The sequence below is a fragment of the Haemaphysalis longicornis genome, unplaced genomic scaffold, assembly GCF_048455015.1.
Source record: "Haemaphysalis longicornis isolate Haplotype H1 unplaced genomic scaffold, Haemaphysalis longicornis Haplotype H1 scaffold_4, whole genome shotgun sequence".
Classification (NCBI taxonomy): Eukaryota; Metazoa; Arthropoda; class Arachnida; order Ixodida; family Ixodidae; genus Haemaphysalis; species Haemaphysalis longicornis.
This window is the reverse complement of record NW_027526361.1, coordinates 22,656,637-22,672,300: the sequence shown is the minus strand read 5'-3', so window position 1 is coordinate 22,672,300 and position 15,664 is coordinate 22,656,637. Positions and strand designations below refer to the sequence as shown.

The 15,664-nt window shown below is 49.5% G+C and overlaps 1 protein-coding gene across 1 annotated transcript in view; it reads right to left on the bottom strand.

Annotated features, from left to right (window-relative positions):
• LOC144178371 (uncharacterized) overlaps positions 1-13,719 on the bottom strand; it is a gene marked incomplete in the record, with an annotated part of 146,718 nt that extends 132,999 nt beyond the window's left edge. Inside the window, 1 exon segment of the mRNA XM_077706156.1 lies at positions 13,227-13,719. Coding sequence (XP_077562282.1) covers positions 13,227-13,299 — 73 coding nt within the window.
• Between the last annotated feature and the right edge of the window lie 1,945 nt (positions 13,720-15,664).

The window sequence follows — 15,664 nt, the reverse complement described above, 5'->3', positions numbered from 1 at the left end:
AAGGTAGACTTTCAGGTCATATTGGTTATTAATATTCCAGTGTTCGGGTTACAACCGACAGTCGTTTATTCATCCAGACGGACCAACGCGGACAGATAAGAATATTTACCAATCTATGCACTCTTTTGTCGCAATTTGAGCTCACTTTTGTTATCTTCAATGCTAGTTAAGTTCCCCTCCTTGTGATTATCGAGCTTTCTAAAAAACTAAACACGTGTGATATTAGCAAAACTGTGGTTGATCCCTCTGTCATAGGAATCGGTAAAACACCAAAGTGAAACGTGCAGGGAAATCTGCAGCTGAGCATGATTTTCCAGTCGGCCGCTGTCTTGCGGGTGTGCTTGGCGAGCGACATCTTGCTGGCGGGTGGCTCCGGCAAAGGTGTACGGTCGTCATCTCCGTGACGGATATGACGTCAGTGAAATCTTGGTGTATCCTAGCATAAAACACCTTCGTGTCAAAATATAAAACCCGAAAACGAACAACCCTAAGTATAACGTACTCTTTCGTTCTAAAGGTTGCTTCCCCGCAAGAAGACCCCGTATGCAGGGGTGCACCCTTTACAGGCCACTTGCTTTGTTGTTTTGGCGTCACTTCCGTGACGGATATGACGTAAGTGAAATCTTTGTGAATCCCGGAATAAAACACTTTCGTGTTAAAAAAGGAAAAGCGCGTTGTTATTCTTGTGCGTTAAGAAAAAGTATTAGTCAGGATGGAAACAATCTCGTGTCAAGGTTAAAAACACATGTCCCCGTTTAAATTGCATGCGGCTCAAGTTGACTGGAAAAAAGTTAATCCCAGTTGTCGGTGTCAGAGCCAAGCAAAGAAGAAACAAGAAAGAAGGAGAACGCTCTTGGTGTGCTGGTCTCGTCGCCACGCGAAATTGCGTTGAAAGCCGGAAATGAAAGCACAAAACGACCTCATGTTCAATTTGCTTTGGGCGCTCTCAAGAACGGGGCGAAGCGAAAGAAACGGAATTACAGAACGCTACGGGCGTCAAGTAAGTATATCCTGCGACAAAATGAAACGGGGATGGTTGAGCAGACCGCTTGCAACGGAAGCCTCAAGAGGAAGCAAAAGGGCATAACAGGAAGGTAACGAAAGCCCACCCGAGAAAGGCATATTGGCGACCGCACGAAACCAATAACACCTCGCTAGGAAAGGGCCAATCTTTTGTTTCCGTCGTCAGCAGTATATTGTTTCACTCGCGGGGCGCTGGTTATTTCGAGTCTGTGTAAACGAGTCTCTCCAAAGCGCAACAATCCCCAACGACAGCGGGCACTGAAGAGACCGCTGGCAATAGGAGAAGGAGAAGTCGTACCGGCCCGGCGTGCTCACGCAATGTCGGCCGAACGGATAGCCCGGGCGAATTTCGGTCGAGCACCTGCTGAAGAGCTCTCTTCGGAAGCAACAATAATCAGCTAGTGGCGACCTCCAATAACTGCTTCCCCCGGAAGGACAGGAATGAAAGAGAAAGAGGAAGACCTGCTCAGAGGTATGGATGGGTGACTGAAGTGGGAGGTGAGGAGGGCGATGGCTACAGTCGGGACGTGGCGCGCGGACCAAGGGCCAGCCGGGTCGATTGACCGCCGGCAGCAGCCACGTAACGCGTCTTTCTTCCTCCCCACGTGGCCGCCGTCATGTTGACGCAGCGGGGGCTAAGTGAAAACGACAGGCACGGACGCGACACGCACGGCGAGGCGCGTGTGCCGAGGAGCCCCGGCGTTGGCCGCGGCGGCGGCAGCGGGTCGTCGTCGTACGTGCGATTCGGCCGCATCGATCGCGGACGGCGGCGACGGGCATGACGATGGCGCGTAACGGGAATCCACAATGCGAATCCCTCCTCCCTCAAGGAAGACTCACGCGAGGCCCATACTGACGCCGCCGCCGCAGCCCCGGACTGAACAGCAGCCGCGTCTCCCCCCCGCCCCCCCCCCCCCCCCCCCCCCCCCGCTTCTCTAAGTGACCGTCATTATGCGGACTGCGGCCCCGAAACCATCGGCCACCTCCCACCCACCACCAGCGCCACTCGAGGTGCACGTTAGGGGAGCAGCGCCGTTTTCCCTTTCATTATCCGTGCTGCGCGTGGCTTTATGGTTTCGGGCCGCTTATCGTGCTCGCTGCTGGCAGCCGCCGCCGGCAGCGGCCGTCCCGACAACGGCCGTCCAAACGGCCCCCTCCTCCCTCTACCTCCCTTCCCTTTAGCGGACCGCGGTCTGCACACCGCTCGTACCGTCCATTCCATTCTGCCGAGGCCGCCCTGCGACGACGACGCGCACACACGATCGTGTACTTTGCTCTCCGCCGGCCCTGCGTTTGGTTCCCTATCTTTTTTTTTTTCCGGCCGTGCTGAAAGGAGAAGTGTAGCCGGAGCTGGGACGGAAGGGAAAGCCGGAGACTCTGAAAGGGGTTACGAGGACGAAGTGCGGTTGCCGGCAGAGGCCTCTCGTGACGTCGTCGACAAACCGGGCCCCGCCGCTCTTTCCAAATGACCGCTAGATTTTGCTCTTGCACTCAATCCGCACTTATATTTGTTCCTTTCCTTCTCTCTTCTTCTTCACTCTCCCTTCTAACTCGCAGCTGCAAATCCTTCGCTTTCGGCATTCTATGGCAGGACAGTCTGGAACGAACAGACCATGCGAGACGCGACGTCCCTGTCAAGCCGTTTCGTTTTGGTTAGCTTTCTTTACCCCCAATGCTAAGTCGAGCCATGGACGCACTCCGGGAGGGGCTTACTTTTGTTCAACTTCACTCCATAAAGCTATTTTTCTCTCTCTTTGTTTTTCTCAAGAATGAAACTCGGCCTGTCGTAAAAATCTCACCATAAAACCGGCTGTCTCGCATACTGCGCCATCCAGATAGCGGGCCGTTAAACACGTAATAACGGCAGCTGCAGTGTGGCTTTGCAACCGCACTTACGCCGCTCTCCCAGCCCGGGCTCTCAGCGAAAGTAAGTGGCCGCACTCGAAAAGCCCGTTTCGCTCCTCTTCCCTTTGTTATCTCCCGCGCTTAGCTATGCGCACTGAATGACGGCCCCTCGCTGCAGGCCAATCATACTTGCTGATTCCCGCGTTTCTTGACTCTGTTTCGTTTTTTTTTTTTTTGCGGGAAACATTTCGTAAAACTTGATGGGATTAGGTAACGTGACTTGCCTGAATTGAGCGAAGCTCTTCTTTCTGCTGTTTGGTACCAGTGATACCGCGCAAAAAGCTGTTTTAATTGGGGAGAAGTACAGAATGCCGCCAGACACCCCCCTCGTGCACTTGTTTACGGCAGATGGTTTTATAATTAGTGCCTAATGTAACAAAATACTCATTGTTAATACAAAAAGTGGCATGTTCAGGCTTTGTAGTGTAAAAAAGAAAAGTGGAGAGTAAAGAATGCAGGGATTTTGCAGAATAGGCGTCCTTGTTTTCATGCGTCGGTGCCCGCATTTATGTAGCGGGGAGATTAAACCCAGAAAATCAGCTTGACGGTACAGGTTTTCGAACTTATGCCGCGCTGGCAGTGAAACGGCGATCATACCACGCTGCCGAGTTGGCTTTGCCAAGTTGGCAGCGGCGCCTGGACAGATTAAAGTGACAAGTGCAGGTTCAAACACGGGGGTGCCACGCACGATCTGCGGTTATGGTCGGAAACGCGATGCATAGTCCTTTTGTTTTCCTGGTGCACTATCGCACTAGCGCTACCACTTGGTCTACCCGCGAGCAAAGTCTGGACGAATGTCCCGAATCGAAATTCAGCAGCCCGGCGTCTTTTTAACAGAAATTTCACCTAGATCTACTGTCATTGCTTGTGTTAACAAACACCAGGGAGACTCTTAAAAATGTAAATAAGAATAATAAAGTTTGTATTGCTTCCTAAAACATCCGAAATCAAGATCTGAAATCTGTTGCATTTATCGTCAATAATCATTGTGTCTGGGTACCTTCGAATTAGATTGAACCCAAAGCCAATTCCAACCAGAAAACATCCCTCGCGATTTGGCCACATGGAAGTTACGGAGGTGTCAATATGTCTGACGTGCCGTTTCGTTATATACAAGAAAAAATTGCCGCGTGTCTGCTTGCTTCACTGAAAATGTCGTCTTACGCCTCTGTCACGTGTCCCCATCTCCGATCCCCGCTCCCGCTCTCTCCCGCTCTCCCCATTGCCTCTCGCTTGTGCCATGGCGAATCCAATGAAGGTTTGTCACTGCAAATCCATTTTCCCGCCGTCGCACTGCTCGCGGGTCATTTGTTGAGAGAGCGCGTTTCTTTGTCTTTATATTTTGTTTCTTGCTCTGATTAGAACAGCAGGGGCCCAAACTCTGTTCATTTTGTTTTTGCTTTGATCTCGCCTTTCTGCGCCATTTTAACCCGTCGCGTTTTCTTTCTTTTTGCTATCGCGAAAACCAGCCCATGCTGTTGATTATACTCAATCACCTTATAACGGCGCTACAGCCGCTGTCAGCCGAATGCGCAACTTGTGAAGGAGGCCTCGGTGGTGGCGAGGAGAATAGCCGCCATGATAGCCGTCGGAAAGAGGGGTCGGCGGTGGCGAGAAGGAGCCACGGAGCGGCGCCGAGTAAATCGGCTTCAACGAAATGAAGACTGGTGGGGGAGGCGGGGTGTGGAGGGGGACACATATACTTCTTCGCAGTAAAAGCTGGGAGAATTTAAATAAATATTGGGGAATTTTCTCACATGTCGAGGGAAAATTCGAACCTTCCTTGTTGACTTCCCCCAAAGCGGCTTCACGAAACCAGCGCTATCACCCAGGTTCTAATTAATAACATGCCAAACGCCTCTACACTCTAAGAAGTCCCCCTCGGGCGTCTTTACCACAATGCTCCAGAATGACAAATCAAAGTGAAAATTCGGCGAATGACGTGACTAAGCATTCAATTTGAGTGAAAAAGTGAATCTGCGCAGACAACACGTAAGGCGTGCAAGGAGTTTTGCACAGCGCGACGTCCCAACGCAGATGTCCTATTCGCACAAATTAAAGGGACCCCGCAACACTTTTCTCAAAACTTTTTAAAATCTTAAATTCTTGCAGAACGTAGTCACCCAACACACCCAGTACTTAGATTAGGAAGTCACAAAATACCCCAGCCAGAAATTACTGCTCTATGCCCATCAGATAACCTGTGAACTCGCTCAAAATATTTTTCTTCCTTTCCCTGTCTTGACGTTCTTCCACTGCTCGAATTACGTCATCAAAGTCATGTAGCAGCTGTTGGCCGGTTTTCCTTCAGTTGCAGCAATGAACGCTCTTCGATAGCAACCTTAAAAAGAAAGCCACGAAAACAAAGCAGAAACGGAAGGCGTGCCTGGTGCGACGAGCAAATCACGCAGTGCCGCTCCGTGCTGGCGATAACTACAGATTTCGCAGTGGTTACAGACACGAAGGAACGAGTGAAAGCGTTTATCGAGTGTTGCGGGGTCCCTTGAATGCTCGGCCACTTCATTCGCCAAATTTGCACACTAGGCTCCTTGGATTGGTCATTCTGGAGAATTCTAGTAAAGACGCCCCAAGGGGACTTCTTAGAGCGTACGAACGCCTCCTTTCAGCTGCATGATACGGGGCCGCCGGCGTCATATAGTGCCCGATTGACCAGCAGGGTATTGCTGCCCGACTGACCTCGAGGCGCGTGGCAGACAGTGCCGCGACAATTACCTAGTTTCATAACGGATATGAGCAATGTAAGAAGCTGTTAGCGTTATTGCTTAGGCCACATTAGAAGCTATTAGAGGAACCTCTTAAAACCTATCCGAGGAGAGATTTCTTGGAGCAGGGGGCGAGACGAAGGTATTTTGAAAGGCAAGATCTGCCCTGTTGCGACAATTCTGACACAACGTTGGCGGCAAGAGCATGTCTTCTGTTCTACCAGTATTAAATTATTCTTTCAAATATAAAGAGAGAGAGAGAATGGCTTTATTGAGGTAAGGAGGCCAGATGCCCTGGAGGGAGAGAGGTCAAAAGGTAGGGGAAAGAGCAGTTCAGCGGTGCTCCCTGTTCACACAGTTCTCTTTCTCTGCGTATTAATGCGCATGTTCGCTGTTCATATGTGGTTCACAGTTCACTAGCTTGTTTTCTTTTCAGTTTTCGCGCAGAGACCGGGCAGATGGAGCGTGCTTAGTGCACTCTAGGGGAGTCGGACAAGCTGCTACACCATTTTAAAGAGACCATTCTCAAGAGCGCATTCAGTAATCAACCAGAAGGGCAACATTTCATCCACCATTCGCGCATCTGCTTTATATTTGGTGGATCTTCCCGCACCCGGCGTACGAACACATACGCCGGGTGCGGGAAGATCCACCAAATATAAAGCAGATGCGCGAATGGTGGATGAAATGTTGCCCTTCTGGTTGAACGGTAAGTAAAGGTGATGGGGTGCGCGCGCGCCTTTCTTTTCTCGGACAAGTCAAAGTGCTTGGAACTGCTACGAATATTTTCAACCACGCAGAAAATTAGGACGGTTAGGTTTGTACGGAAGTACAGCGAGCGCAAAGATGCGAAATGTAGCCGGCAAAATCAGCGTCATTATGAACCCAGCAGGCAAACATGCAGGGAGCTGCCCGCCCGAAATAGCCGCTAAGCGAGCTCATTCTCGTCATTTGCCTATAAGCGCCCAGCGGCAACATTACGTTCGTTTTGTGCGAGAGCTATTGGTAGTAGGTGTCTCTATTCCGCGCCTATGCCCTGCAGCCCGGGGATCTCCCTTCGCGGGTCCGCTCATAAGCTATTTGCGTAGGCAATAAATGAAATGGGAATCTAAAACGTGTAAAGAAACCAGACTCCCAAGACGGTATCCATAGTGAAGATGCAGCCAGATCCACGCCAACATCCCCCTCCCCCCGTCGTCGTACCAATCAATAATCACCGGCCGATAGGCACCAGTAAAAAAACAAATAACAAAGAAACGTTCGAGGGCACCTAAGGATTTTTAAGTGTTGTAATTTCGAAAGCATGAATTCGAGTTTAACGCTGACGAGTGCTCAATAGAGTGAGTATATTGACGTTGCAGCCAACAGGTGTTGGTTTAACCGGCCGTCAGCCTTTGACGGCAGGTGTTACCGTCCTTGGCCACTCACGTTGAGTGTGTATGTGACAATTTTGGTTAGTTATTTTGGCGTCGCAGCAAAATATAAATTGGTGAATTGGTCGTGAGCGTCTCGCGACAGCTGTCATCATCATGGCCAATCCACCCTAGTGAGTATACTCTTATGCCTAATTCAGCCTTAACGTGGCGTTACTTTAACGCTGAGTCTGATAACGGACCAAGCAAGGTCAAATCCATCAAACGCCGCGCTAAGTGCACCAGTTGTGAATGTTTATTAAGTCGAAGGCCACAACACATTCATTAAGTACACCTTCAGTCAGATAGCGCCATCGTGGATGTCGGCCATTACAGTGCTAGAAGCGGGCTTTAAAGATGCGTGCTAGACTAGCTTTTCAAAAGTCCTGCGCTCATATTCCAACCAGTACTAAATATTTCTAATTTTCTTTTCTACTTCATTACATTACGTTTCTTTTTTGCTCCGTCGGCCGTTTTAGACGCCATTTCACTGGTACAAAGGCCAGATGGTAGCTTTTCGGCTTAATGGCACATTAAATGATTTCTCATTAATGAACGCAAACCTTCTCTACATTCGTTTCCCGCTTTGTGAGGCGACATCGGCAGCGGGCATCGGTAGCGCCGTTAGCGACCATAAGGTCATCCCAGTCTAACGAATACGCATTTTCTTTTTCCCGCACTTGTATTGCTGGATCAATTAGCTTGACTCCATTAAATGTCGACACTGAAGGTTTTTTTTTTTTTTGGACAGGCACCTTAACGCTAGCTGTCTAATAAGTTATAAAAATTAGCAAAACAACTTTTACTTGAGGATTCAGTCCTTGATATGTTTTGTAGGCGAACATTTACCGTTGCTGAGCGACACCAATTAAATCATTTTGTCTTATAAGCTATTATATAGAAGTAAGAAATTTACATTGAGTTGGTACCGATATGAGTGCGCATCAGCCCGAAAAATAAAGATAAAAACACCGAGACAAAAAGTGTCTCATTAAACAGATTGTGTTTAATTGCACGTAATAAAAACGGCGGCACAGAGTCCATTCCGTTTGATATGCAAGTACACCCCGGTAGTGTTCCAGTTTTGCGCTTGCCGAAAGCAGCCTATTAAGTACAATGAGACAAAGCGGATGTTTTCCCAGTTAGGGCGGATGCTTGTTAGACTAATCATAGACTTGGAAACTGCGCAGTTGAGTAACTCGCGTTTAATTGGACGTTTGAATGCCGGCCAAGCATGCCGATCTTTTGCGAACTTCCTGTCAGTGACAACATCGGCATTTTCGCAAGTCGTGTCCCCTTGAAGGGAGGCCGTGCAGCGGTCTTGCGTTCCGTCATGACTCTATAGTTATTTACAAACTCTTTAACGTGGCTGCAAACACTCGCAAAACTTAAATACAGTCGACTCACGTTCATACAAAGCCCACGCGGACCGCAAAACGCTTCGAATAAACTGAACTTCCAATTATAGTCCGCAACATGTCTCCTTTGATCTCGTTCAGAATGCCGACTTTTGTTGTCAAGCGTAACAGACCGATTGCCATGATAGTTCAAACTTATCGTGAAAATCGACGCCTTAAAGGGACCCTGCAACACTTTTTCTTTTTTCAACTTTTTTAGAAATCTTAAATTCTCGCATAATGCACTCGACCAACACATTCAGTACTTTGATTAGGGGGTTGCAAAGTTCCGCGGCCAAAAATGACTGCTCTATGCCAGTCAGGTGAATCATAAACTTGCTCGAAAAATGCTTCTCTCTCCCCGGTCTTGGCGTCCTTCTACCGCTGGTATTACGTCATTACAGCGGTGTAGCGGCTATTGGCTGGCTTTCCTTCAGTTTCAGCAATGGCGCATTCGACAGCCACTTTAAAAGGAAAGCCACAAGGCAAAGCAGAAATGGAAGGCGCATCTGGTGCGACGCGCAGATCACGCGCTGCCGCTCCGTGCTGGCGATAACTATAGCTTCCACAGTGCTTGCAGATGCGAAGCAAAGAGTGAAAGTGTTTATCGGTATACTGTTGCAGAGTCCCTTTAAGGGTCCACCACACAAACTGCTCACACGGCTCTGTGCGCAACAAAGAAGGTTGAGAGCCTCAAAAGAAAGAGATGCGCGCGTTGGCGTGAGTGCAGCTGGACTGCGCATTGTCAACTGTGCGCTGCCCCAGGGGCGACGACGCCGGCATCAGTATGAAACACGGTGACGTTCTCGCACTTGAAAATTTTGCATTTTATCGAGAAATGACGGTCACCTTCATGCTTTTTATTCGAAATAACTTCCAGTTAACCGATGTAATGAGTTTTATCTTCAAATGATTGCGCAATTTCTCCCATTGGATTGCATGTAAAATTGGCGGCACCGGCACATCGCTTCCAGTTAACTGATAATTCCAATTAAGCGACTTCGAATTATCGAGAGTCGACTGTGCAGTGTTAACATAGGCGTGAAATAGGTACAAGGAGGTTTCTGTACAAGTAGAAAATATGAAAACATGAACCCAGGCTCCATTAGCGTGACTTCGAAAGAGCTAAGGGTGATGCAGTCATCCTCCTGCGCTTTTACATTCAAACGAGTATGAAATGTTTGTTTTTTTATTGGGGCGATAGCGCTACATGGCACGTTCTGCGAAGACCTGGAGTTGCCGCAACTACGATTGTGCGAAAAAATTCCCCGCATTTCCCCGAGGGGAAGAATGTGAAAGTGCGAATGCACGAGTTGAATTTGCGCGGTTCGGTAATGTTCGCGAAAGAGAGATCACACACACACACACAACTACAATGAAATAAAGATGCATTTATTCACAGACACCTATTTGTGTTGTCGTTGTACTTGATTGCTAGAGCGGATCTCAGCTTTGAAATTTCGTGTCAGTACTCCTTTAAGCAGGTGCATTAGCCCTTCCCACGCCCGATTCTTGGCCAATCCCCCACGTGGGTATGTGCCATGTCAGCGGCCAGGCAGCGCGCACCCATCTCCCCCCGTTGTCAAGGAAGACGAGGAGATTCCTGGCCAATCCCCCACGTGGGTATGTGCCATGTCAGCGGCCAGGCTGCGCGCGCCCATCTCCACGTGCGCGGACATCGCCGGTGGACGCAGGTTCAGGGTCGCTTAAGAAGTGCATTGCACTTAAAACCAAATTCACTGTGGTGTATCTATATACACCCACCAACTATTCTCACCCTATTGTCTGCGAACGTGGGTATGCGCCCATCTGACGTCTCCATTGGCTGGGGCTTGTCATGCAACGATGAACGCAGGTTTGCGGTTCCGTTACGTGTACGACGACTTTACGTTAAATTAAACTCACGCTTTGAGGTCTAACGTTGTCAATCGTTACCTGCAGCTCGACGTACAACGAGATAGAGGCAACCTATCACATAGTTAGGCTCAACGTTAACATTACTCACCGTAAAGGCTGAAAATAGGCCTAACCCCATACCCGTTCAGATGGATTGGCGGATGATGATGACATCCCCCGTCAGAAGCTCATGGCGCATTCAGCAATTCCATTTGGCTGCGACCCCAATATGCCCACCGGCAATTCCCCCACACCCGCTCTTTGGGATTGGTCAGTGAGGATGACAGCCGCAGCACCTCAGGGCCGATTCCGCAATTCTCATTGTTGTGGCTAAATCTTTTATTCAAAATGGGAAGACCGGAAGCCTCGTGGGGGAGTTTGGAGGGCAGGATTCATGGGTAAAAGGGGTTCCTAATGAGTTCGTTGTCGTCGGGAGGTGGTAGGAATTTTTTGGCCAGAGGGTAGTTCAGCATTGAATGATCTATTCACTGGTCTAGGTCATCATTTTATGACTCGCGCTAGACGCTCTTAGTGGCGAACTGTGCAATGAGGTTGATAATGTTCTCATCGAATGTGAGGGGATCGATATGGGTTAGGGGGGAAGTGAGATTCCGGTACCGAGAGAATTTTGGGCAGTTCCAGACTAGGCGGTGCGAATCAGCCTTGGGGGCTCGCTGACGGTATGGCCATTTCCGGTTGATGGGGGGGGGGGGGGGGGGTAGTGCCATTTTAGGATTGTTTCAGGTGAATATGATGCACCTGCATAGAATTTGTCAATAAAATATTTTTTTGGTTCTTGTAAGCACAGGTTGGTTGGACCACCGTAACGCAATTCTCAAGGCTGCAGTGCCAACATAACCAACCACTGCCACACGTAACCGCTGGAGGTAAATTGGCCAGTTAGGCAATCACCTTCGATGAACGTAAGGAGCCTTAACTGTCTACTTGAATGTTTTGTAATGGGGCAATCAATGAGCAAATAAATGAACTTGTCATTTTCGCGCAGTAAATGGTTGATGATGCCAGCACGCTAAGATACGCCGTCGTTTTATTTCGATATGCAACGATATAAATTTGAAGTAATACCGTAAAATTCTTCTGGCGTAACAGTGTGCGGCGAATCTTATCCGTTTGATTTAAAGGGACCCTGCAACACTTTTTTTCTTTTTTGAAATCTTAAATGCTTGCAGAACGTAGTCACCCAACACACCCAGTACTTAGATTAGGGGGACGCAAAGTACCTCAGCAAAAAATTACTGCTCTATGCCCATCAGAAAACTTGAAAACTCGCCCAAAAGATTTTTCTCTCTTTCCCGGTCTTGACGTTCTTCGACCGCTAGAATTAGGTCATTAAGGCCATGCAGCGGCTGTTGGCCGGTTTTCCTTCAGTTGCAGCAATGAACGCTTTTCGATGGCAACTATAGAAATAGTCACAAAAACGGAGCAGGAACGGTAGTGTATCTGGTGCGACGAGCAAATCACGCAGTGCCGCTCCGTGCTGGCGATAACTGTAGCTTTCGCAGTGCTTCCAGACGCGAAGGAAAGAGTGAAAGCGTTCATCGAAAGTGTTGCAGGGTCCCTTTAAAACGTGTTCGGCTTTCAATCATGTACTCATACCACGAAAATGTTACATTTTTTTTACAGGAAATCATTGTACCTATGCCCTTCGTTTTCACTATGAGTGGCATGTTACGCTGGCTTATTGCACCGAAAGAACACGAGCTTCTGAAATAGTAAAACATAGTTGAATCCGCACCTATTTTTATTACAGCGAATCTTTCATTGTAGTGGCGCATGACTTTAAGAAGGCCAGGAGTTCCTCTACTACCGTACAGGTCAATTGAATCAAAGATCATGATAAGAACGGGCGAGGAAAGTGAACCCGCGCAATGCGAGCTCTAGGACACAACCAGTCACCGCTCTTTGTTACGTGTATTATGCATAACTGAAAAGAGAAGGAGTGTGCAAATTGGTTTACGTGAGAAATAACAACAAAAGAGACAAATAGAAACTAATTAAAATGACTTCGTTCCGCAGTATTTGCGCTGTTTCATTTAACTCTGGCAAATCCTTCAAGTTGCCGCCAGCCAGAATTTATAGTTTGGTTGTTTCTTTTTTTTTTCTTTTTAAACGATGCTGCGTAGCAGCAGGCGACGCGCATGCGCACGAAAACGATTTTCCCCAAACAATTCTCATTCAAAAGGCATTGAGAGGAGTGCGCCAATTTTTTTATGTGTAATCGGGGCCACTACAGGAACGGGCACAGAGTTAGCTGCTGGTGCTTGACCGTTCGAATCACGGCATTATGCTCCCTGGCATCCCTTTTACTTCTGGAGAAAAACAAGAAATGGTTTTTACGAAGTCACATCTATTTCGAGCAAGAGTGACGCGTCTCCCCATTGGCCTAATTTCCTGAATCCGATCATCCCCAAACAAGAATTGCACAATTTTGGCGCTACAAAACGCCGACCTGAAACGTGCTTCTTCGCTCGACGAAAATCCCAAGCGAGTTGGAAAGGAACTGATTTCTTCCAGTGTATACAAATTCAAACCGAAAATAAATGGATACACTAGTTTGCCGAGCGCATGTAACAAGGCTCGCGACTTGGTTTTGTGTACTGCCCGGAAACTTCGCTGCCAAACCGTTCGGTGCCACTTTTAGCGATTTGGTCGGCCTTTGCCTCCTTAAACCCGGTACAGTGGCTCTAAAATGTAAATTTCCGCCGTGGGAAAGGTGCGCTTCCGAAAAAAAAAAAAGACGAAATAAAAAATAAAGAGAACGCGTCGGAGTCCCCGCTTGAACGAAGATAAAAAGTGAAGCTCCGGCCGCGAGTGACATTGTGCTCGGAAAAGAGAGGCGGAAGACTTACCTGGACTGATCAGAAGCAGCGTGATCCAAGAGAGGAGCACGGCGCGGTATCCCACGCCAAGTGCCGACCGCATGTCGACGTTCCCACGAGGCTCAGATGCTGTCCCCGGTGAGATGGAATGCACTCTGCCAAGTCCGCGGCATGTCTCGCCGTCACTTTGTCCGAGCCGTTCCCGAGAGGCAAGGAGGAGCCTCACTATCTCCGCCGGAACTTACTTCCGCCTCTCGCCTCTACCACGGCGGCTAAGGCCGAGCCGCGAGGGGCGCGTGCTCGGCAGCGAAGCAGCCCCGCCGCCGAACCGGAACACCTGTGGTCGCGGTGCGGCAAGCCGAGGGCTCGGGACCGCCGGCACGCGTGCCGTCCTCAGCGAGCCCAGCACAGCGGTGTGCCGCCTCCATCGGCCGGGCGGCGTGCGCGTGTGCGCTCGCCGTCGACGGAATGGCCGTCCTCCTCTCCCGCCGTTCCCCTCTCCCCCTTTGCCTCCTCGAACCCTTTCTCAACGGCCCCCTTGCTCTAGTTTTGTTCGTTCGCCTCCCCCTCTGGCCACCCGTTATTCCCTCCTCCCGCGCTCCCGATTCTTTCTCTTTCCAATCCCCACCGCGTTCTGGGGAGGCTCCGTCGCTCTCGGCTGCTCCCCCTGGTGGCCGCGGATGGAGGAGAAGCGCTCCGCGGTTTCACCTCACGTCCGCCAGAGCCCCGGTTCGGGCCCCACGTCGTCGTCTGCCTCTTCCTTCGACTACGGAACTTCATTTGGATGTGCGTCCGCCCGCGTTTTCTCCGTTTGGCTGCTCTTCATTAGAATATGCCCTGATCCCTTATTTTTCCCTCCCACGCTGGGCTCCTTGGGGGCAAATTGTGTTACTGGGACAGGGTCCGTTTCTAGCCGCTGGGTTTCGAGGAGTAATGTAGTCGCTCTTTGTGTTACGTCATTGAAACCGAAAGGGCGCCAGTTGCAGTAAACGCAGTATGCGGTGGATTCATTCGGGAGTAATTCGTTTCCTTCTACTCCGGATGCCGAGCTCGTTTCGCGTCAGCTGTTCCTTTAATTTCAGCCCCTGCTGCGACTAATGATGCAAATTTGCCGAGCCGGGAGTCTGCAGGCCTGACCTGATGCCTGCCAAGAGGTGTAATAAATGAGGGCATATTTTTGACGAACGCGCTAACACTATGCTGAGTACCTCGATTTTTTATCACAGAATGCGATGTCCCTTTCTCTTCCTTCGTTCCTTTCTATGCTACGCAGGAGACTAAACTTTACCGTGCCCATAGTGTTCTGTGCTGTGTGGGTTGCTATCGTAAACTAAGTCTGCACTAGCAAGGCAGAATGACCATTCTGAAGCTTTTATTTTTACTTTACTACTGTTTACGGCTTTAAAAAAAAAGTGCGAGGACATCTAAGCGTCCCTCACGATGTAAAGCACACAGCGAAGTATTCTGCTTGGGACCAATTTCTGGCGTATAATTTCGATTGATTGATTGATTGTAGGGTTTAACGCGCCGACGCAACGCAGGCGATGAGGCGCGCCGTAGTGGAGGGCTCCGGATTAATTTTGACCATCTGGGGATCTTTAACGTGCGCCGAAACCTCGCACACACGAGCGTTTTTGCTTTTCGCCTCCATCAAAAAAGCGGCCGCCGCGACCGGGAAGCGAACCCGCGACCTTGTGCGCAGCAGCGCAACGCCTTAGCCACTGAGCCACCGCGGCGGATTGGCGTATAATTTCAGTGATCTCGATGTCCTATTCAGTCGCTGATCAGTCGCTGCTGCCGTTTTTGCTGTTACTTTTTTTTATTGTTACGGGCTCAGTAGCTGCGGGGTAAGTTTCAGATTCCCTTAAATTGTGCTAGCATTTATTGCCTTAGTTTTGTAACAGAGTCAGCTTTCACTGGCATCATGATGCATGATGCTTTTAACCTTAGCCCCAAAAGTACATCTATGGCCAGCTAATTTTTGCACCATAAACATACCCGCATGAGCTCACAGACGGGAGATAGGAAGGAATGAAGAAGATAAAAAAAAACTCCCACCTCCCCTCGCGGGAACCCCTGTGTAGATGCGACGCATAGGCGGAGCGCCGAAGGGACCACGTTTCATAGCGCGCATAACGTTGAGGGGACTCCGTAAGCCGGTCCCAGTCGATGACGACGTTGGCGTACTTGTAAAGCGGCGTGGACTCTAGGTGTTTCAGCCAAGCGTGGATGTTGCTTCGCCGGAGAACGGCACAACGGTTATATGCGCAGCGCGCCCGAAGGAGAGGAATCCGCGGAAGAGAGAGTACTGCACATGCGCCGCCCCCAGCGCGTCTGCCGCGGCTATGACGCAACGTGCCGCGGCTATGACGCAACACAATCCAACACATTCCACTTTAATCCAATCCAATCCAAATCCAATCCAAGCCAAGCCAAACCAATCCAAGCCAATCCAATCGAATCCAATC